General features: G+C 63.1%; 7 protein-coding genes across 7 annotated transcripts; 3 read left to right on the top strand and 4 right to left on the bottom strand.

The window, feature by feature from the left end:
- Positions 1-1,275: 1,275 nt before the first annotated feature.
- VTJ83DRAFT_2148 (uncharacterized protein) lies at positions 1,276-5,088 on the top strand (the record flags this gene model as incomplete). Its single annotated transcript, XM_071008386.1, has 6 exons — positions 1,276-2,013; positions 2,115-2,382; positions 2,468-2,895; positions 2,974-3,193; positions 3,253-3,372; positions 3,449-5,088. The coding sequence occupies 6 exons, from the start codon at positions 1,276-1,278 to the stop codon at positions 5,086-5,088; spliced, it is 3,414 nt and encodes a 1,137-aa protein (XP_070868688.1).
- Positions 5,089-5,406: 318 nt separating this feature from the next.
- Positions 5,407-6,775, bottom strand: VTJ83DRAFT_2147 (uncharacterized protein; the record flags this gene model as incomplete). Its single annotated transcript, XM_071008385.1, has 2 exons — positions 5,407-6,506; positions 6,568-6,775. The coding sequence occupies 2 exons, from the start codon at positions 6,773-6,775 to the stop codon at positions 5,407-5,409; spliced, it is 1,308 nt and encodes a 435-aa protein (XP_070868687.1).
- A 556-nt stretch (positions 6,776-7,331) lies between these two features.
- On the bottom strand, positions 7,332-8,094 carry VTJ83DRAFT_2146 (uncharacterized protein; the record flags this gene model as incomplete). The annotated part of the gene is made up of 3 exons (XM_071008384.1): positions 7,332-7,411; positions 7,500-7,862; positions 7,941-8,094. 3 exons carry the CDS (start codon positions 8,092-8,094, stop codon positions 7,332-7,334), a joined length of 597 nt encoding a protein of 198 aa, XP_070868686.1.
- Positions 8,095-8,629: 535 nt separating this feature from the next.
- Positions 8,630-10,020, top strand: VTJ83DRAFT_2145 (uncharacterized protein; the record flags this gene model as incomplete). Its single annotated transcript, XM_071008383.1, has 2 exons — positions 8,630-8,632; positions 8,761-10,020. 2 exons carry the CDS (start codon positions 8,630-8,632, stop codon positions 10,018-10,020), a joined length of 1,263 nt encoding a protein of 420 aa, XP_070868685.1.
- Positions 10,021-10,531: 511 nt separating this feature from the next.
- On the bottom strand, positions 10,532-11,491 carry VTJ83DRAFT_2144 (uncharacterized protein; the record flags this gene model as incomplete). Its single annotated transcript, XM_071008382.1, has 1 exon — positions 10,532-11,491. One exon carries the CDS (start codon positions 11,489-11,491, stop codon positions 10,532-10,534), a length of 960 nt encoding a protein of 319 aa, XP_070868684.1.
- A 1,033-nt stretch (positions 11,492-12,524) lies between these two features.
- On the bottom strand, positions 12,525-14,380 carry VTJ83DRAFT_2143 (uncharacterized protein; the record flags this gene model as incomplete). Its single annotated transcript, XM_071008381.1, has 4 exons — positions 12,525-13,194; positions 13,267-13,561; positions 13,643-14,116; positions 14,320-14,380. The coding sequence occupies 4 exons, from the start codon at positions 14,378-14,380 to the stop codon at positions 12,525-12,527; spliced, it is 1,500 nt and encodes a 499-aa protein (XP_070868683.1).
- Positions 14,381-17,133: 2,753 nt separating this feature from the next.
- On the top strand, positions 17,134-20,283 carry VTJ83DRAFT_2142 (uncharacterized protein; the record flags this gene model as incomplete). Its single annotated transcript, XM_071008380.1, has 1 exon — positions 17,134-20,283. The coding sequence occupies one exon, from the start codon at positions 17,134-17,136 to the stop codon at positions 20,281-20,283; it is 3,150 nt and encodes a 1,049-aa protein (XP_070868682.1).
- Between the last annotated feature and the right edge of the window lie 873 nt (positions 20,284-21,156).

Below are 21,156 nucleotides of genomic sequence, written 5' to 3'. Positions count from 1 at the left end.
CTTGCAGCATCCCAGCAACACAACGCGCGGGCCGGGCGTGTCGGGTCGGCGACGGGGCAGGCAACGGACCTGGGGATCGACTGGCCAGGGGTTGGGGGTTGGGGTTGAACTGGCATTCCAGTTTTGGTTCAGGGCCCCATGCTCCATCTTTTCTGCAATGGTGGTTGGCCTGCCAGACGGTTGGTTTCCTGTGCAACATCACCAAAAAGGTTGTCTAGATAGTCTCACTCACTACACAGTGCATTGAGGTACGCTTATGAGGCCATCTCTACTGTAGAAGGGATTCTACAAGATTTTGCAGTATCCATCTAAGGATAGGTACCTAGGTCTGGGTAAGGCACACAGTAACTCCCGTCGTCAGTCAACGACCTGCGGTGTGTGACGCCTCTGTGTACGTATGTACAGTACAACAACGTTACTGTGGAGGCTGTGGTGGGGAATCCGCACAACGCGTTGCTCGGGAACCACAGAGGTGCGGCCCGTCAGGTCAGGTCTCGTCGCGGCTCGCGTTCGGTTCGGTTCGCTGCCCCGTCTTCACAAGCCACCTCCGGCTGGGGCCGTCCGTGGCTGGAAAGATGGGTAACTATGGGTCGCCCCAAGCGTGTGGCTTATGGGACCCACCCCCAGGTCCCAGGGCCGCACTGTGTCACTTGCGCGTGGGTCTGCACTGTCCATACCCAAGTACACGCTCGCTAGGCCTGCCAGCCTTCATCGCGATTTCATCAGCTTCATGCTTTTCCTGCTTCATGGCACCCTTGGTTGCGTCTTTCAACCTGGGATCTCATATCGCCAATTTTTCCAACCCTTGGGGGATTCATAAAGTCTGTCCTTCCTCGTGGTCCGAAACCGGCCTTGGGTCTTTGCCGTCGGTTTGTCTCGTGGCCCGGAGCCCCCGTCTTACAGGTCTCAACGCTGCTCACTACACGGCTCTCGACAGCTCCCCGATACCGTGCCCACGACCTGCTACGGCTTTCCCCACGGTCAGGATGAGATAAACCGTGACATCGTTTCAGCTTCTCCTGCGACCGGTCTAGCAGGAAAAAAAAAATTCCCGAGCTTTCACAACCCCCCCTCGCCCCGCCATCACGATCCATCCACCCCCGAACATCTCATCCGGCCATCTCATCTCATCCATCCCATACGGTCCTCTCTTGCTCTCCAGCCAGCACCACCCGCTCCAAGCTTGAGTCCGCTTGACGTTCGGGGTTTCCCAAGTGAAAGGCCCGCGTCTCCCGGGTGAGCGCCCCTTGCCAGCTGCTGGGGTAGCCGCCTCCGATGGCCAGCCATGACGACATGGCCTTACTCCCCGGCGGCGACCCCATGAGCGTCGACGGTGCCGTTCAGGGCATCAACGTCATGGACCCCATGCAGGGCATGGACGGCATCGGGGCCATGAACGGGATGGACCCCATGCCCGGCATGGAGGGAATGGATGCCGCCATGCAGGGCATGCAGGGCATGCAGGACATGGACGGCATCGCCATGAGCCTGGACGAGGTCGACCTGTTCGGCGATCCCGTCATCAACAACCCCCTCGACGCCCTGCCCGCCCGGCCCTCCCTGAGCAAGCCGCTGCAGCTGCGCCTGGAGGAGCTGCGCTCTCGCGGCAGCTGCCAGGGCATCGCCTGGTCGCGGCACGGCACCATCGCCTCCATCTCCAAGGACGGCATGTCGGTCGAGCTGCGCTTCCTCCGCTCCAACCCCCAGACCGCCGACTGGCAGCTGAGCGAGCCGAGCTTCTGGGCCCCGGCCCCGGCCCATCCGGCCCCGTCTCCGTCGGGCTCGGCCTCGCCCGTTTCGACCAGCGCTCCCTTTGTCCACCTCGCCTGGGCGCCCTCCAGCAACCCCGACCTCGCCGTCATCGACGCCCTCGGCCGCCTCACCCTTCTGAGCTTCCACCTCTCCATCAACCAGACATGCCCCGTCCGCCGCTGGGAGACGGACCTGGTCGACCACCTTCACAAGGTTGTCGGCTGCTATTGGCTTCCGACCCAGATCCCGGGCAGCAAGCAGGCAGGTCTTTTTTTTTTGTTTGTTTGTTTCTTTTTCTCGTTATTCCTTGTCGTCGTCGTCGTTGTCGTCATGCCTGCTGACAACAACAACCCTTCCCGCAGCATGTCCACCTCATCCACGGCCCGGCGATTCGGAGCCAGTCTGATCGGAACCAGCCCGAGTACAAGTATGAACATCAGGTCTACCCGGCCCACGGGCCCTTCCACCCTCATCCCGGCAAGAGCGCCTTTCTCTGCGTCACCACCAACGGCGCCCTGAGGCTCTTCTTTACCCAAATCAACGGCCGTCTGGAGGAGACGTCCATCGAGCTCGAGAGCGTAAACTCCTGCGACGAGCTCATCACCCACGCCGCCCTGTGCTCGGAAAAAAGTACGTCCTTCCCTCCAACGCCTCGGGCCTCGGGCCTCGGGACCCCCATCCTCCCGTCTCCGCTAACCGCCACGCTCGCGCCCAGACAACGTGCTGATCGCCCTCGCGACCGCTTCCAAGCAGTTGAGGATCGTCCGGGCGAGCATCCACTGGGGCCTCCCTCCCGCTGACAAGCAGGTCCCCCCGGGGGGCGTCCCCCTCCGGCCTTCCCTCCGGGAGTTCCACGTCGATACGGCCAGCTGGGCCCAGCACGGGTCGCAGGAACCGGCTGCCGACGCCTTGTCGACCGCTCAGCTCACGCACATCGAGATCCTCTCTTCGGCCCCCGCCGGCCACGGCCAGCCCCTGTCGCCCCCGGTCGTCCTGATGGTGCGGTCGTGCGTCTCCTCCGATGGCTCCCTGTACGACCTAGACTGCCAAACCATCATCGACCGCTGGGAAATCGTCAACGACCAGCCGCAGTCCCTCAGCCCCGCTTTCCAACAGCTGGGAACCATGCCATCCAAGCCCCCGGTAGGAGCATCCTCCCTCGAGCCCCTGCTGGCTTGCTGCATCCGCATCGCCGAGCGTTGAACGCTGACTTTGCCCCAGCAAATGCCGCGCCTTCGCCGGCTCGATCCCATCATGCTTCCCAAGGTGGTCGTGACCATCACCACGGCCCTGTTCGGTAGAATCATCTGCCTGGGCTTCAGCGATGGGACCGTGCAATACCGCGACCGTTTCACCTTTGACGAGGTCTATCACGAGCAAAACACCGACGCCATCATGCATCCGCTCCAGTTGGGCTTCCGGTTTCCCGAGCCCACGCCATGTAAGCCGCCCTCCCCCCCTTTTCCTGTTTCCTGGGGCCCGTCATGCTGACGAGCTCAGGCCTCCAAGTCGCCTTCTCCCCGACCAACTGTTCCTTTGTCCAGATGTGCGAGGACGCCGCGCTCCAATGGAACCAGCTGCAGTGCCCGATGGACGGGCCCAATCTCGCTCTGGAGACCGGTATGTGGCCATCCGCCTTCCCCCCAACTCCTCACCTTCACCAAGCCCCCTGTCTCACGACCAATGCTTGTTCCAGTGGACCAAAAGGCCGTGATCGTCGCCTTGACCATCGCCCTGTCCGCCTCGGCCTTGAGCCAGGTCACCTGCGACGACATTCTGGCCATGGCTCGCCCGCTGGCTCAGCTTCCCGACTTCGCCGCCTCGTGGATCCGCGAGACGGTCAACATACTCAAAATCACGGTCGACTACTCGGAGGAAACGCATCACGACCAGCTCATTCGAAACATCCTCCTGCAGATGTGCCTCAGCATGCTCGGCCACCTGCACTTCCGCGGCGAGTTCAAGCCGCGCCCGCCCGAGGGCAAGTTTGCCACCCTCGCCCTGGCCATCCGAAACATCTTTCTCGTTCTGACGGTGGCCCTCAACTCGCCGCCCATGGGGAAGCTGGTGCCCCTGGACGACCTGGACGTGGTCGAGGCCGTGACGGGCTGCACGCGGTGGGGCATCTCGCTGCTCGGGTGGATCACCGACTCGCTCTTTGAGCTCCTCGACGACCCGGAGATCATGGCGAAGCTCAACGATCCCAAACGGTTTCCCGAGCTGGCCCGCTATCTCCACTCCAAGGGCGACGTGGCGCTGCAGCTGATGCTGTGCTCGTCGACGCGCGGCTTCCTGTCGGCGACGTGCCGCCGCCTCATGCAGGTCGAGTCGGTCAGCAACCGCACCTCGACCTACTACGAGAACCTGGCCCTGCAGCTGCAGCAGGACCCGGCCGCCGCCGCCAACGTCCCTCGCCCGGCGCCGGCCCTCCTGCAGGCCTACCAGCGCATGGCGCGCGCCGTCGCCGCGCCCCTGGTCCGCGTCGCCGACTTTGAGCGCCTCCTGAGCGAGCTGAGCGGCGACATCCAGGCCTCGTACCGCCGCTCCCTGGCGGGGCTCAACGCCGCCAAGGTCAAGCCCCAGCACGCCAACATGACGGAGCAGCAGCAGCAGCAGCTCAACGAGCAGTTCATCAAAAAGGCCACCGCCCACTGCGAGCTCGACATGCTGCTGGGCAAGAACCCGCCCCCGTCCTTCCGCGAGGTCCTGCTCAAGTTCTTCACCGCGACCTTGCCCGCCTTCCGCAGCCAGACCGACCCGGCCCGCCTCTTCTTCGCCGACTATAGCCTCCTCGAGGTCGCCGGCGCCGACGACAACGCGGCGCGCGTGTTGCACGCGAGGAAGGCCGAGGGGCGGTACGTCGACGCGTTCAAGCGCGTCGAGCTGGTCGTTCCCCCGCGGTGCGCCAAGGCGACGACCGCAGGGCCGCGGACGGCCAACGGAGACGAGCCGCGAAACGCCGCCGCCGCCGGCAGCGGAGCAGCAGGATCATCAGGGACCGCGGCCAACATTGGGGGTAGCAACAACAACAACAACCACAGCAACAACGGCGGCGGCGGCGGCGGCGGCGGCAGCGGCAACAACAACTCTTCCCCCTGGGCACCTTCCATCTCGTACGGCGCGTGGACGCCGATCGGCGGCACCAAAGGCGTCAGCCCCTGCAGCCCCAGCCCCGGCAACGGCAACGCCATCGAGCCGCAGTGGCGGCGGTGCGTCCGGTGCGCCGCCGTCATGGAGGACATATGGAGCGGCAAGCCGGGCTTCAACTTTGTGCTGACGCAGCAGCGCAAGTGCGTGTGCGGCGGCGGGTGGGGGACCATGCCCAAGGGGTTGTAAACGCGTGAGGTTGTCGTTGTTGTTGTTTTTTTTTCGCCGTCGTACGTGGCAAGCGAAGTGTGGATGGGCATGGCGATGGATGCTGGAAGAAATGCGGTGCGCGGGACGTGGAAGAAGAAGAAGAAGAAGAAGAGACGGTTTTCCTTTGCTTCGTTTCGGCAGCCGTTCAAGTTTCAACCCCGAGGTAGTGATATTAGGCTCTGTAGATGGAATTCCATCAAAAACAAGGTTTCTCTTCTTGTAAGCGGCGGTAGAGCATGGTTTCTTTCTTATTTCCTCACAACACCCCGCCTGCCGCCCCACTACCAAAAGAGCTAGCTACTCTTTCTCCAGATCCTCCTCCCCTTCCCATACAAACTCCTGCTCCACCTCGCCGGGGATCAAGCCCCTCAGCGCCATGCCGTAATCCCCTCCGTTCGGCGTCCTCAGCAGGGTGTGGATGTGGAACCTCTTGGGCTCCTCGTTGGTGAGGAACACCCCCGAGTGGTGGTCAAACTCGACCAGGACGACGGGGCTCTGGATCCTGTAGTAAAAGGCGTCGCCGTCGCCGTACCCGCCGATCCAGCAAAAGTACGTCTCGCCAAACCACCGCTCAATGTCGGCGAGGTGCGCGTCGCGGGACCGCGCGGGCAGGTAGGCGAGGTACTCGCGCAGGATGGCCCGGACAAGGGCGCGCTGGGGGTCCGTCATGGCCGAGACGGGCAGGCCTTCGTAGGGGACGACGCGGTTGTCCCGGTAGGCGCCGCAGAGGTGGCGCTGGTCGTCGCGGTTCCAGCGGCCGCGGGGCATGGCCGGGTCGCGGAGCTGCCGGTAGATCTGGACCCTGGCGCGGACCGACGGGTCCTCGGCGAGGGACTGCATGAGCTGCAGGCCGAGCGCCTCCTCGTGCTGCAGGATGCGGGTGCCGGCGTGGGGGCCCGAGTCGATGAGGTTGGGCTCGGCGCCGGTGAACCAGGGGGAGAGGACGAGCTGGGTGCGGTAGAGGAAGGCGTTGAGGCAGAGGTGGTGGCCGTAGAAGCTGAAGCCCCAGGGGGCCGCGGTCGAGGGCGAGCCGAAGAGCACCAGGTTGTACGAGAACTCGTTCATCACCCTCGGCGCCTTGACCAGCTCGCCCAGGAAGCCGTTGATGCGCATCGCGGCCAGGGCTTTTTGGTAGCCCTCGGGAGACAAGGTGGCCTCGAGGATGGCCAGGGCGGCGGAGCGGGCGGCGGGGTCAAGCTCGTCCAGGCGGAGGCCTTTGTCGGAGAGAAGGAATTCCGGGTTGGACCAGGAGCGCCACTCGGGGGAGTCGATGTGGTAGGTCAGGGTGGCGGTTTGGGACGGGGTGAGATGGGAGAGGAAGGCGTTGGCGGCGGAGACGATGGTGTCGATCGGGATCCCCTCGTCGCGGAGATGGAAGAGATCGGGGCGGACGCGGCCTGGGAGGGCATGTGTAAGCGAGTGAGAGATTCGCCCTGGGAGATGATAAGAGGAGAGTACCATCGTTGGTGATGCCCTTGAAGGGTTCTTGGAAGAGCTTGCGCCAGTGCAGGTACAGGCTGTGAAGCCATGGCGGGTTGCCGCTCTCTTGGAAGGCGGCGGCGTACTCGTGAGCGTCCTGCTTCTGCATGGTGGTGAAGCGGGGGATGCTCAGGTCGGGCAGGTATTGGCGATACTCGCCGGTGCCATGTTCGTCATGTGAAGCCATCGTGAGGACCCAAGGAGCGTAGAGACTCGGGGGATAGGGAGCAAAGGTGAGAGGAGATGCGAAGTGGTGTGTGAAGGCGAGGTTAAGGGAGCCTGGTTCGTTACCCAGCGTTGGAGAAGTCGACAGGCATCTTGACCCTGCTGAGGGAGCGCGCTTGTGCGGTTGAACGGTTCCCCGGGAGCCACCGGAGGTTGAATTGGACCCTGGCGCCGGGCCATGGAGGCAAAACTATGACCCGTCACAGCCGTGAAGCCGGTGTTGACGGAGCAGCCAAAGTCCCGCTGTGGGATGGACCAGGGGCGGGGGAGCAGGGCGATGGGGATGCCCCTCCCCCGCTTTCTTAGCCGCTGCGGAGCGCGCCTCGCTGGGGATCCTTGGGTGGGTTGGAACGACTACGGCGGTGGACCGGAATGGGGTGATCAGAACCATGTTGCCGGGAAGGTTAATTTGGGTGTTTCCGCGGCCAGGCATGCTCGTCTGAGAGGACGCGGGCTCGGCTTTGCGGGATCTATTACATGACATTGGGGGCGTGGATGGTCTCCGCCACATACGCCGGTCACAGCTCCTTGAACTCGGCATGGAATAAATCCACCGACTTCCTCAGCACTCTGAGCTCCTGAATGTTATCCTGGATCGCTGCGGGCGCCATGTTTGTCAGTCCGGGTCCAATTTAGTCAACCCCGCGGGGGATGGCTCGGGATGTGAGCTCCAACGTCCAACGTACCTCCCGGCTTTGCCTTGGCTTCGATGTGGGCTTCTCGGCTCGTCCACCCGATGAGCATCCTCACCACGGCGTCTTGCTGCGCGGACGGCTCCGCGGCCAGATGGACGCTCTGCGCGTAGGAAGCCCCCTTGTACCCCTCGGGCTGGTTCGCATCCACAGCGGCCACGAAACGCCCGACATTGGCCACAAAGCCTTCCTCGGCGCCAAAGGCCGTGAAGATCTCGGTGCACGGCGCCGACGTCACAGAGAGCACGTCTTGCTGCTTGTCACCAGCGGCGACGAACCCGAGCGTCTCCTTGGCGGCGAGCGATGTGGCTGTCGGCGAGGCCGCGAAGCTGCGTGCTGCTGCGAGCGAGGACCACTCTGTGTGAGGGACATGAGCATCAAGCCCGCAACGTGAGGTGCAACAAAAGACCCGCGGCAGAGGAGGTCTGGACTCACCGGTGCACAGGATTCCCGTGTCGGGATCCTCCATCTTGACGCCGAAAAGCGCTCTTTGGAAGCCATGCTGCTGCTTCAGCGCCTCGACCGTCGTGCCCGAGGGTTGCTGGCCGCCAGGCAGGGCCTGAAAGATGACAATCGGTGAGGCCGCCATGGCAGATGAGAGGTGGTTTGGGACGTTTGCGGACTCTGGTGGTCTCTGTAGGTCTTTTCGCGTTGTGTTCGTGGAAAGCAGGAGAAATTCGTCAAGATGCAGTGACGCATTTCCTGAGCTGGCCACTTATAAGCGTTCCCCTAGCCGAGCTCCACGCCTCGCGAGATGATGCGATGATCCTCCCGCATCCACAGACCAAAACACCCAACACATTCACAGTACGATGCCATCCCATCCGGGGCCTGGGAGTTCTGCATGTCAAATTGTAAGATACACCAGAACAGGCTACAGGTTGACGAAGACAGAGACTAATACGACTGAGAAGGGAACCCAAGAGAGAGAGAGAGAGAGAGAGAACCTTCCATGAGATGTCATGGGACGGAGGATTGGATCGCACCTTCCCACGGTTCCCTGAAGTGGTTGATGCCTAGAGCATTTGCCCTGAGCATTCCGTAGTGCCTTCCTCTTCCATGCTTTCACAGACGGAGAGGAGGGAAGCGACCGGTCTCACCGAGCGACATGTGGAAAAAGAAAAATGGTAAAGAGCCCATCGCAACTCTCGAGATTGTTCTGTAACCCACCTCATCCATTCTCCGTCTCTCTTCTTGTCCTTGCCTGCCCCGGACCGGGCTGATGATACCCGGACTCCCGGACTCTCCCTCAGATCAAGAGACTCAGGCGGCAATGAGAGCCCTCAGGACCCCCAGCTCGCCTTCCTGGATACCGCCCGCTTCCATGGAGCCAGACGCTGTAGACGCAAGCAAGGCCGACCTCTTCCAGGCCTCTCTGAGCAATGCCTGGGCTGGCTTCCTGGGCGCCCAGCACTGCACCCGTGAGATCTCGTCCATCCGAAGGGCTGTCGATCGTCACATCGAACATGTAAACCGAACCATCGCCTCGCTTGAGACCAGCTCTTCGAACCATCAGACTCAGCAGGCGGTCCTCTCTACCGTCGTCACCGAGCTCAAGTCCAAGGTCGACCAGCATGCCACCGAGATCGACGAGGTGGCCCTCCTCCGAACGAAGCTCGCTACGTTGCAGAACACCCTCACGCAGCAAAGCGAGGATGCCTCCAGAAAGGTCGCCGGATTGTCGGAGAAGATCGATGTGCAGCAGACAGGTCTTGCCAGTCTACGGTCAAGCACAGCGCAGGACATTGCTGCCATGAATGAGCAGTGCCGCCTAGCCCTTAACAAGGTGGACTCGCTGCAGGCAGAGCTGGTTGAAGCCAAAACCGAGGCAGCGGCTCTGGCTCAGCAACTCGCCAAGCTCGAGAACCAAGTCAAGGACCTTGCGCAACCCCAGTCTCGTCTGGAACTCTCTGAGGATGTTGTTAGGTTTCTGGACGAGATGTTCATCCAACGGCACAGCCTTGAGAAGCTGCTGGATCGATCAGACCACAACAGTTTTTCTGATAGAAGAGCTCCAGTGAAGGAGCCTACGCGATCTATTACTTTTCAAGCCCAGCCGGCTGCTCCGGCAGTCCCTACCCTCGAAAGACCAGCACATGACGCAGTCCGACGCAGCCAACGCAGTCACTCGCACAACGCTCAGCCACTAGAGACAACCAAGAGAAAACTCCCCGACCCTTTCCAGCCACCACCCAAACGTCCGTGTCCAGCACCGTCGCCTTCTGGAGACCCCGCTCATGACATGCGCACACTCTACTTTGAGTTCCGGGACAGTTACAAGGCCAACCCCCCCAAGTCCGACACTGCCTTCATCTGGAAGTTCCTGGACAGCATTCAAGACCCTGCCCTGTCCAAGCATGTCCAGACATCCCTTGCCGCCCTCCTCCCCCAGTACATCCATCCCAGGCGTGACAACCGCCCCAAGAATCCGCATCGGGTTGTCAGCCTCTCGAGGGGGTTGACGTGGAGAACGTTCCGAGAAGGGTTGGTCAAGATACCAGGACCGGAGCCATGATGAATCGGAGCGAGGGGAGCGGTGGGTCGGTGAGCAGGTGTGCCGAAGCAAAACATGTGTTTTGGTTTTGAAGAACTTGCTTGCAGAGGGAAGACGGGACTTGCTGGGTACGGTTGCTGGGCTGGACCAACTTTACTATCTAGATGCCATGCATACCCCGTGGGAGACATGCGCGGATGTCTGAGATATTGCAGCATGTCCAGAATCTAGAGGTCCAAGACGGCCGAATGGCTGTCACTGCCATCCACCGGGATGTGCCATACGTGCTCAGGATGCGGTTTGATGCCTAGCAAGCATCCCATGAAGCCGTGTTCCCAGACCCAACACCCATGCCAATTGCATAACGTTGACGTTGATGGAGGGAAAAATAAAAAAGAAGTCTCTGGAGGACGCTATTTCACCCGGCTCAAATCCCGCCAAACATGGCCACCCACTCACACGCCCTTCCCCCTCCTAGCAACCCCGCCCTCTCCTCGGGCTCACCCCAGCTGATACACGCTGACGGACCGGATCAGCCAGTACGCCTCGGCAAACGCCTCGGGGGTCTGGCCGACGTACTCGCGGCACGACCGGCCGCCCGCCGCCCGCAGGCACGCGCCCCCGTCCGCCTCGGCCCACACGGCGCCCGCCCAGTCCCCGCAAAAGGTTGTGTCGAAGACGAGGCGGTGCTCCCGGAAGTGGTCGGCCAAGGAGCAGGCCGGCCGGCGAGGAACGCGGCGACGGGCCGGCCAAAGGAGGACGGGTCGGGCGCGGCGGGCTGGGCGCTGGCAGACCGGCGGCTCAGCTTGTTGTTGTTGCTGTTGTTGTTGTTGTTGTTGCAGGAGGGGGAATGGGAAGTCATGGTGGTGGTGGTGGTGGTGGTATTGGCGGTATGGGTGTTGTTGGCGTTGGGAACAGCGTCGCCGGGCTCCGAAGAAGCAACCGCAGAAGAAGAAGAAGAAGAAGAAGAAGAAGAAGAAAAAGAAGAATCATAGCTCGAAAGCTCGTTCGCCTTCTCGCTTCCCCGCGAAAAGAACCACACGCGAATGGCCCGGTCCGTCCACTCGAGGGCGTACACGCCGCCGCCGGCGGCGTTGAAGGCGGCGCCGTAGCCGCCCGGCCCGGCGCCCGCGGGCATGTGCTCGATGTCGGCGAGGAAGAGGCCGCGGGTGTAGGCCTTTTTGGACGTCAGGCGGACCGAGGCGCGGCCGGTGGTGGTTGTGTTGACGGCGTCGACGCCGAGGTAGACGGCGCCGCGGGGACGGGCGGCGGCGAGGCCCCGCGCCGTGGCCGCCGTCTGGCCAATGTACTGCACGAACCCGTGGGTCGGGTCGCGGTCGGTAAAAAAGTCAAACGAGGCGAAAAAGTTGGAGGCGTCGTAGACATCGACGAGCTGGTAGGTCGCGGCGGCGGGTGCGGCCAGAGCTGCGCTCAGGACGAGCGCGGATCCGGCCAGGACCCAGCCCGCGATGCCCCAGGGAAACCGGGCCATGGCGGGTGCGTGAGGAGCGTTTCCCGATGCCGAGCTTGCTGCGGTCGAACGGCGAGCGGCTTGGGACTTGGAGGAGGAGGTTGTTGTTGTTGTTGGTCAAGGCGAGGACAATATCTCAACGTGTTCCCGAGGGGAAGCTCGCAACGAAAGACGGTTTGTGCGAAGAAAAGCCGTCGAGCCCAACGGAGAGATTCACTGGATGTACGTGCCCGAGGGGAACGCATCCTCAAAGACGTTTCCTCCGACTTGGCCTCATCAACGGGTTCACGGGGCTCAGCCCACCCCAATCTTTGAACCTTGCGCGGCGACCCGCGGTCTTGAAGGGGGCAAGATTCATCCATCTGATCTGGACCTTCACGGCAACAGGCGGCAACCCAATGGGGAGTGGCAGTCCATGAATGGCCAAGAGGCATCAAGCCCTCCGTCTTATTGTTTGGCGAGCTCAGAGGCAACGGACAATCAGAGCCGGTTCGACAAGGGAACGCATTCACGAGCGAGAGACCCTATAATAGGCGTGGCGCTCGAGTTCGGGTTGAGGAGGACACGCCGCCCATGGCTGAGCGACCCCGTGAGCATCAGGGTCGAACAACAACAATATGCTTGTACAATGGATCCTTGGTACGCAACGGCATTGGCATATCCCAGGTACGTTCAGCTCAGCTCGCCGTGAGTGTACCTCTCCCCGGTTGATTTTGCTCCTAAAACACCGCAACGCCCATTCCTGTGTCCCCCCCAAGACACATGCTTTGTTCGTTGCTCCGTCTTCCTCCCCGAATCGGAAACCATACCACCGTTGCTCCGTTTTGATGCATTTCTAGATCGAGTTGCCTTATCCATGTCTCACCCCTCCCCTCCCTGACCATACTCCCGTGACAAGCATGCGGCTCCGAAAATCAACTCCACCCTATAGCTATGCAGAGAACACAAACCAGACACATGCATCTACGCCATTCCCTCCCACCCCCCAATGCCCCTTGTCTCGAGCAGCAAGGCCAGCCGAAAAACCCATTGGCTTCTTCTTCTTTTCCCCCTTTTACTGCTTCGCCTTCCTCCCCGTCATGTTCTCCCACGCCGCAGCGACGACGTCTTCCTTGAGCCTGTCCCACCACGAGCGGTTCAGATGGCGGCTGAGCTCCTTGAACTCGCTCATCTCGGCCCAGCAATCGCGCCCAAACTCGCATCCCGCCATGTTCACCAAAAAGTCCCTGTCCTTCTTGTCGTAGTGAAACCGCTCGTCCCGTCCGCCATCGTCCTTGGCGCAGGCCCCCTGGGGGAAGCTGTTGATCATGCGCTGCGGCAGGAACGCCGTGTGCTTCCGAACCCAGGGGTGGGAGGCGTACAGCTCCTCGAGGGCGTCTTGCTCTTTGTGAGGCCACTCCGTGTGGCGCTGCTCGTAGGCGACGGGGTCCCACCAGACGTCGAGGAGACGGTCGGTCCACTCGCTGCGGCGTACAAAGAAGGATCCGAGGTTGAAGCCGGAGCAGTCCTGCGAGAGGATCAGGTGGATGGACTCTGGGCGGCCGTCGCCGACGGGGCTGCGCGACTCGGCGTCGAGGTACGGGTCGGTGAAGGGGTGGGAAATGTTGAGAGGGTTGAACTCGTTGATGTCGCGGTAGACGTGCCGGGCAAGGCCGGAGAAGATGTGGTGCTGGAGGGAGTAGCTGGGTTCCATGATATAGGTGGTGAGGTCGAGCCACCAGAACCTGGCGGGGGAGGGGGCGCGGTTAGAGCTCAAGCCGAACGAAGGGGAGGTGGGCAACGGCGCAGGGACATACCACTCGGCCTTGGGGTACTTTTGGAGGGCCTGGCGGAGAAAGTCGGCCTTTTCCCAGCCCTCGCGCCACTCGTGGGCATAGCGCTTTTGGGTCTTCATGTCGACGATTTCCAGGTCGTACCCCCAGCGGCGCGCATACTGCTTCTTGTTGTGCAGCGAGTGGCGCTCGATGGCCCATTCCTTCTCTCCCTTCCAGTCGGCGACGCCGCCGCCAACGTTGGCACCTACGACCATGACAAACCTCTCACCACCCCCGCCCCCCCACCATGATGACCGCCGCCACCTGTGCACAAACGCTGCCCTGGGCGTTAGCGACGAGCTCGAGGCGTCGAGGCGGCGCCGAGGCGGTTGGGGCCGCCGGCCGAGGGGGCACTCACAGCTGCTGAACAGGACAAGGAGCGCAAGGAGGAAGAAGAGCAGGACCAGCAGCCGCAGCTTCATCTTCCTCCCCATGCGGCCCAGGAGGCTGAGCACCCTCCCGGACAGGGTGGTATTTCGGGGAGACCACCTCCCGCGGCCAAGCTTCTCCTTGTCGGCGTAGGAGGAGCTGGAGTTGAAACGCGGCAGGGTGTTGGAGAGGTGGCGCATGTGGCGGCCGAAGAAGCCCTGGGTCCTTGTCGAGAAGGACGGGTATCTGTATTGGTTGTTCTTCCTGCTGCCGCCGCTGCCGCCGCTGCCGCCGCCGGGGCTCCGTCCGAGCCTCGACGACTGCTGCCACGCGGCGGGCGTCCCGCTCGCGGCTCTCGTGGGGCTCGATCGTCCGTTCGTCATGTCAAGGCCCGGGGTGGCCCAGCCGCCGCCGGGGATGGGAGATGTGCTTCGCGACAAAGACATGGGGGTCGTGGGGGTGCCTGAGCCAACGGGGCAGAGATCCCGGACGTGTTAGCGACGGAACCAGCGGTTTCCTGGGACGGGCGGTGCGCAGCAGCCCGGGCGGGTTGCCCGAGGGGGCCTCTGCAGGCGCCCGGGAGCGGCACGGGGCGAACCCGGGAAGCGGCCGAGGCAGGAAGCCTTGCAGCGTACAAGGCACGCAAGGTAGCACGGATACGTACCTGGGATGGGCGAGAGGGGCCCCAGAGGCTGGTGGAACGGCTGCACGCCGAGAAATTGTCCATCTCCTAGCCGGAACGAGGGTGGCGGCGGGGTCGCCGAGGAACGTCGTCGGTGGTTGTTTCGTGTCGGACGGTCGCTGAAGGACGACGTCGCGCTTCCGAAGCTGAAGAAGGACGCCAGCGTGGACGGGGGTTGTCTCCGTGTTGGCTGTTACGCCACGCGGGAGACCAAGCGCGCAAGGGGGGAGGGGCGAAGAGGAGGAGGGAACGGAGAGGGAGGCAAGCTCGGGCCGGCTCGGATCGGCGTGCCACGAAGGCTCGGTAGGTTGCCCGGCCAGATCGGATGGTGTGGAGAGCAAGATGGGTCGAAACAAGCAGCGTCACTTGGGTCGAACCACGGTGTGGTGGCGGTCCAGGAGGGGACGGTTTCGGTTTCTGGTCGAGGGACACGGGGGGCCCGGGTCTTGTGACGTAGGATGGATTCTTGTCGAGAAGGGGTTTGCAGCACACGGTGGCAACCTGAGCCCGATGAGCCAGCGGGAAGGAGAATTGAAGGGGAAAAAAAAAAAGTCAATGGCCCAATGCGTACAAGAATGGAAGTTGGACGAACCTGGAGGCTCATGGGTTGCAATAGGTAAGTACCTAGTGTAGGTCACCATGCGAACAGGTTGGACATCAAGGTCCACAGGTGCCATCCGAAAGTTCTGAAACCCCCTGGTTTTCTTGACGAGGCGAGACAAGGGCTGGCAGAACGGGACTTGATTAATAGTTCCCCACACTTTCACCGTCAAACTGAACCACGTATGTACTGTGTACTATAGTTACTGCCAAGGATGTGGTGTGCTTCTTTTTGTCCTTGTTTTTCTCTGTCCTGTTTTTTTTTTTTTTTTTTTTTTTTTTTTTTTTTTTTTTTCGCTGTGAGCTCGGCCTTGGGTCGGGGCATGGAGAAGACAAGCGTGCCACCGCACCACCAGCATCACCACCACCACCACCACCGCTGCGGGGCGGGACAGTTGGGACTGCGTAGGTCCGGTCCATGTTTCGTAGGTAATTACGCATGGGGAGCGTAGGGGGGTCAATGCAGGTCTACACGAACGGAATGTACCAGTTACGCTGCTTGGTGGCTTTCGCCGTGGATTCCAGAGGGGATCGTCCATCCACACACACACACACACACACCCTCCCACACATACCCTCCCGCCGCCATGACCTCCCACCAACAGGGTGTTCGGCCGAGCTGGCGTCGAATCTGGCTGGAATCCAAAAGGCTTCCAAGCCGGTTTCTGCACATGACGCTTGACGTACCCGAACCGTGTCACCACCACCCTCCTGATTGTTGGGCCCCAGGCCATGTGGGGGAAAGGCCCTTCAACATGGCGGGTGCTTCTGCCACGGGTCGAGAGGATTCGGCCCGCTGGCGGCTTTGACACCTCCTCTGGGGTGGCATGTCGCTTTCTTTTCACGTTCCTGGAGCCGCCGAGGTGGGTCCCCTTCCCGTCATGTCATGCCCGCTCGCGAGCGTCGTCGGACGGGAGGGTCGACAGGAACACAACGGAGCCAGCCTTGGCGATCGGCGTGGGTGGAGCCCCGGGCACGACGAGACCCGCCGGGCCCGTTCGGTTAGCAACGACATTCCACCGATGGACTCGAGCCGGATCCAACATCCGGTCTAGGTAGGATAATACAGGATGGGACGGGAGGACTCGGGGTTCGCACCGTTGCTCCTGGGAACGAGCGGAAAAGAGATGGCATGGCGACGACCACCCAACATCGAGAAGCTTCCTCCATGTAGTAGTACTGTGTAGTATTATAACAAGCTCATGAGCCCGCTGAAGCACGCAAGCAACGCGGCGCTCTGATTGGCGGGCCGAAGCTCTGGGCCCTGCCAAGCCAGCGACCAATCACAGACGCAACCCAAGACGTTCCCGGCGGCTGCGCGACGTCCACACGGCGCTTACACAGTATCCAACGCCCATCCAACGCCCGACGTCGCCAGGGCTTGCCGCAACCGACATGGGGCCATGGGCCCGGGGGGGGGGGGGGGGGTCCCGTCGTCCATAGAGAGGCCTCGCCTTGACGACCAGCTGCCGTCCCTAGACGGTGGCGCCCTGAAGCCTGCGATCCGGACCGACCTGCTCCGCCCGCCGATTGGCGACGCGGCGGCTGCCGATAGCATGGCGGCAGCATGGCGACGAGGCGGGGTCGGGTAGGGAAAGACGAGTAGGAAGCGGGAGGAGCACGAGGGGACAAAGAGGCAGACGAGACGAGACGCCACGCCACGCGACACGATGGAGTCGTCCTGTCTGGGTATCGGAGGGGTCGGGGCATCACGGGTTCTGGACCTTTTCCTCTTTGTCTCTCTCTCTCTCTCTCTCTCTCACACACACTCTCTCTCTTCTTTTCTCGCTCTTTGTTCCTTTCTATTCTATTCTCGATACGTTTCCCTTGTTGGAGGAGGGTGCTTGGCTCTTCATTGTTTCATGGGCGGTTGGCCTCTTAGGCTCCTCATTGGATTGCTGTTCGAGCTGGCCTCTCTGGCTCTCCCGTCACGGGACCTCCGGGCATTCCTTTTGTTTTTCGATCTCTTTTTTGTTTCGGATATCAACCTCTCTGATCGACCCCTGGAGGCGGCTCACCCACGTGGCTTCGGCGTCGAGCGTTAATTGCCTTCTCTTGCTGGACGGGCATCTCGCCGTCGATCCTCTCCATATCCTCATATCCCCAACCCGCCCTCTGTCATCCGTAACTCGCCATCGAGAAACGCAACACGACACGAGGAATCCCTGGAAACGAACCGTCACCCAAACACCAGCGAAATGAACAACGCGAGGCCACCTCGGAGCGTCGCCGGCAGCGGCTTTTGGGCAAGGAGCCAGGAGGAGTGGGAAGAATGGGACGACGACGACGAGGTCGCGGCGCCCTCGACCACCGCCAGAAACGACCGCCAGCTCGGCTCGGGGAGCGCCATGGCGGGCGGCGCCATGGCCGAGGCAGCAGGACCCTCCAGCTACGCGCCGTCTCAGCGGACCTCGATCGTCAGCAACAACAGGATACAAAGGGCAAAGTCTCGCAAGAGGCAGCAGGCGCAGAACAAGATGCTGGGCATCAAGGTCGTCACCGACATGGCCAAGCTCCACGAGCAGCGGCTGCAGCGGCAGAGGCAGATGCAGGAGCGGCGGCAAACCCGCACCGGCAAGTTCGTCGACGCCACGGCGCTGCGGGCGCTCGAAGGCTCGCCCTCGGACGAGTCCATCGGCACCCTCGCCTGGCTGCGGGCGCGTTCGATCAAGGGCAAGCGCATCGAGCAGCTGGCCGCCGGGGCCTCGCAAGGCTCGCAGGCCGACCTGTCGCCGAGCGCCAGGCCCATCGTGATCGGCTTCGAGGTGCCCGCCGGCTCCGACATCGTCGTCAGCCCGCAGACGGCCGTCGTCGAGACCCCGGTCGACTTCGCCGCCTACTTGATCAACAAGCCGCCAGCCCCCGTCTCCCCGCCGAACCAGCCCGTCTCGGCCTGGTCGCCCGACACGGAGGACTACGCTTCCCCGCAGAGCGCCCTGGGCCGCGAGCCCGTGCCGGCCGTCCCTTCGATCCCGCTGCGGTACGGGTCCGCGGGCGCCGCCAAGAAGGGTGCTGACAACGCGGCCGCGCCCATCCACGTCGAGGAGGACGACGACATGGGCACCCCCGTCACCCTCTTTGAAGAGGACGGCAGCCCGGTGGTGCCACGGAGGTCCTCCCGCGCCAACAAAGGCGTCCAGCGATCCGCCACCGTGGCCAGCGCTCGATCCCAAGGCTGGTGGGACCAGGTGACGTCGCCCTTTGGGCCTCCCACGCCGCAGACCCCGGGGTCCGGCCCTGCGTCCCCCGGCACGAGCCAGGCGCTGTGGAAGGAGGCCGACAAGAAGCAGCCCGTCCCCCCGACCATCTTGGAATCAGAACCCGAGCCTTCCGCCCACCCGTGGCTCGCCGCGACGCAGCAACCGCAAACAAGAGCCCCGACGCCCCATCGACCGCCGGAAATCGTGATCCACGATCTCTCGTCCGGGCCCATGTCTTCCTCTTCCTCTCTCGCCAAAGAAGCCTCGGCGGAACCCGCACAACGATCCGTGGCCGTGGCCGTGGCCGTGGCCGTGGCCGTGGCCGTGGCCGAGCCCGAGAAGCCGTCTGCCGCCGCCGCCGCCGCCGCCGCCATCAGCGAAGACCTGTTATCCACGCCGCGCGACCTGCCACCGCCGTATCCCCCCCCCTCGGACAAGCACCGCCTCCAGCAACCGCCAGCCCGCTACCACGCCGCGTTTCCCTCGAGCCACCCGCTCGCCAACGTGTACCCGCCGACGCCGGGTCCCGTGCCCCCGGGCCTCGCCAGAACCATGACATCGCAAAGCGCCATGGGCCTCAGCGACGTGCCTCTCACGCCCGCCTCCGCCTCCGCCTCCGCCTCCGGAGAGCCCCGGCCGGCGGGCCTTCCCGACCGGCCGCTCGGCTCGTTTGTTCCCGGCGACCACTTCGCACGCATGGATGGCCGCGGCCCAAGGCAGGAGGCCGAACGCCGGCGGCGGCGGCACGAGAAGGAAGATGCCATGGCGTGGCGGGCCGGGCGGCTCTGGCACGGCCGCGGCGGCTGCTTCTCGTGCTGCGGCCTCGGCGGCTGCTTCGGCCGGCCCGGCCGCGAGGGACGCCAGCGCCGCCGTCGCGTTTGCTTCGGCATCTGCGGCGCGCTGGCGCTGATCCTCGTCGGCGTGGGGGTGGCGCTCGGGATCCTGCTCACGCGCCGCGGCGCCGAGCCCGAGGAGCCGCCCTCGCGCTTCTTCAACGTCACCGGCTTCCCGCTCCTGCCCAAGGGCGTGTCGACCATCATCGCGCCCGACGCCAAGGCCGTCACGGCGTGCGTGCAGCCCCCTTCGCTCTGGTCCTGCGCCCTGCCCAAGGAGCAGCACGCCGCCGGCGTCGCCGAGGGCTTCGGCCCCGACCAGCCGCCCTTCGTCCTCCAGATCCAGCACGACAACGACCGGGACGAGCGGTGGCGGCTGCCGAGCGGCGACATGCCGACGGCCCCCTCGAGCGCCAGGCCCAGCCCGCCCCCGCCGAGCCTTCGCGAGATCGCCTTCCTCGGCAGCTTCACCGACGGCGTCGTCTCGCCCGACAAGGCCGGCGAGCCCACGCCCTTCTTCCTCAGCATCCTCCGCTCCGTCAACGACACGGCCGGCCCGGACGAGCTGCTCCCGCCGCCGCGGCCGGGGCGGCTGCGGCGCTGGCTGGGCCGGATCCCCGCGCCGGGCCGCCTCGGGGCGCGCCAGGCCCCGCTGCCCCCCGTCGTCAACGCCTCGGCCGTCGCCCCTCCGCCCGAGCTCGACCCGGACGGCAGCGGCCGCGGCGCCCCGGCCGCCCTCCTCCCCTTCCCGACCCAGCAGCCGCTGCGGCTCTACGACCGCGGCCTCCCGACCGAGCGCCTCGCCTTTTACTCGTACTACAACAAGACCACCTACCTCCGGTCCATCGCGGCCGAGGACGCCGACGGCGGCAGCCTGCGCAGCGAGGCCCGCTTCCTCGTCACCTGGCTGTATGTGCGGTACAAGGTGGAGATTTGGACGCGCGCGGGGGGGCCGCCGGACGGGACGGCGGGGCCGGACGGAGCGGCGGGGACGACGACGGTGCGGCTGCTGACGGGCCGCCCCGCGGAGCGCCACGACGCGCGGCCCGGCACGTTCCCGTACCCGGTGACGGTGACGCTCGACACGCACGGCGGCCCCCACGGGCGCAAGTTTGCCTTTGTCCGGGGCGTCGACGCGAGGCAGCGCATCGTGCTCGACGACGCCCGGTTCGTGGTGAACCGCATGAACACGACGGGGGACCACGTCAACCCGGCCAACGACTACGACGAGAGCCTGGGGGGCATGGACGGGGGCACGGGAGGGTGCCGGTGCGAGTATAAAAACTTTTTGGGCGTGGTGAGCGGGAGGGGGTAGTAGGTGGTGGTAATACTATAGGAACACGGACGGATGGGAACTCACCCAGGGTGAACCCTCGTTTTGAGTTTTTTTTTTTTTTTTTTCTTCTTTTCTTTTTTTTTTTTTTTTTTTTGAGCTCTCGCTTTCTTTCGGGTTTGAAAAGGAAGGGGGGGTTTTGTTTTGTTAGTATTTTTTTTTCCTGTTTTTTGCATTGCGTAGGGGGACAGGGACGATACCGAGGGGGAAGAACCTAACGCATTGGGAGGGATGACATGGTATTATTACGGGCATGATGGCATGGCGTGGCATGGCATGGTACGGCATTGGTGTATGGGGTACTATCCAGGGAAAAAAAAGAACAAGAACCTAACCTACTACATAGACATGGATGGTGGTGCCGGGACACACAAAAAGTACAGCCAGCGCCTAATAATGACAAGTCGATGATTTACAAGGTGTCGGGGATCGCCATGGGAAAGTTGGCGACCGTCTACTGTGTAAGTCATGATGTTGGTGGAGAATTGGTGTTGTCGTCGTTGGATGGCAGCCATGGGCGCCGATTGTTCGCAGCTGTCAGCAGTTGGCGCCGAACGCGACCCGGGGAAATTCTGGTTGTGCACCTTGATGGCTCTCCTACGGTGTAAGCTTTCCACCTCCCGACGACGACGACGCTGCAACTCACACATCTCTGGCAGAACCGAGGTGTGTCCCCTGGAGATTGGAGCATTGTGGCCTCTCTTTTCTTTTCTCTTGATGGTCCGTCGGCGAATACCGCCTACGATCGAATCGCTCTTCTTCCCACAGCCAAACATGGCAGACCCGGCCTGAAAAAGAACAAGACATCCCACGCCGCAAACACAACAGAACCAAGCCACGCACGGCCCCTTAGCA

Source organism: Remersonia thermophila, chromosome 2 (assembly GCF_042764415.1).
Source record: "Remersonia thermophila strain ATCC 22073 chromosome 2, whole genome shotgun sequence".
Lineage (NCBI taxonomy): Eukaryota > Fungi > Ascomycota > Sordariomycetes > Sordariales > Chaetomiaceae > Remersonia > Remersonia thermophila.
The sequence above is the reverse complement of the archived record's forward strand: the minus strand, read 5'-3'. Positions and strand labels throughout refer to the sequence as shown.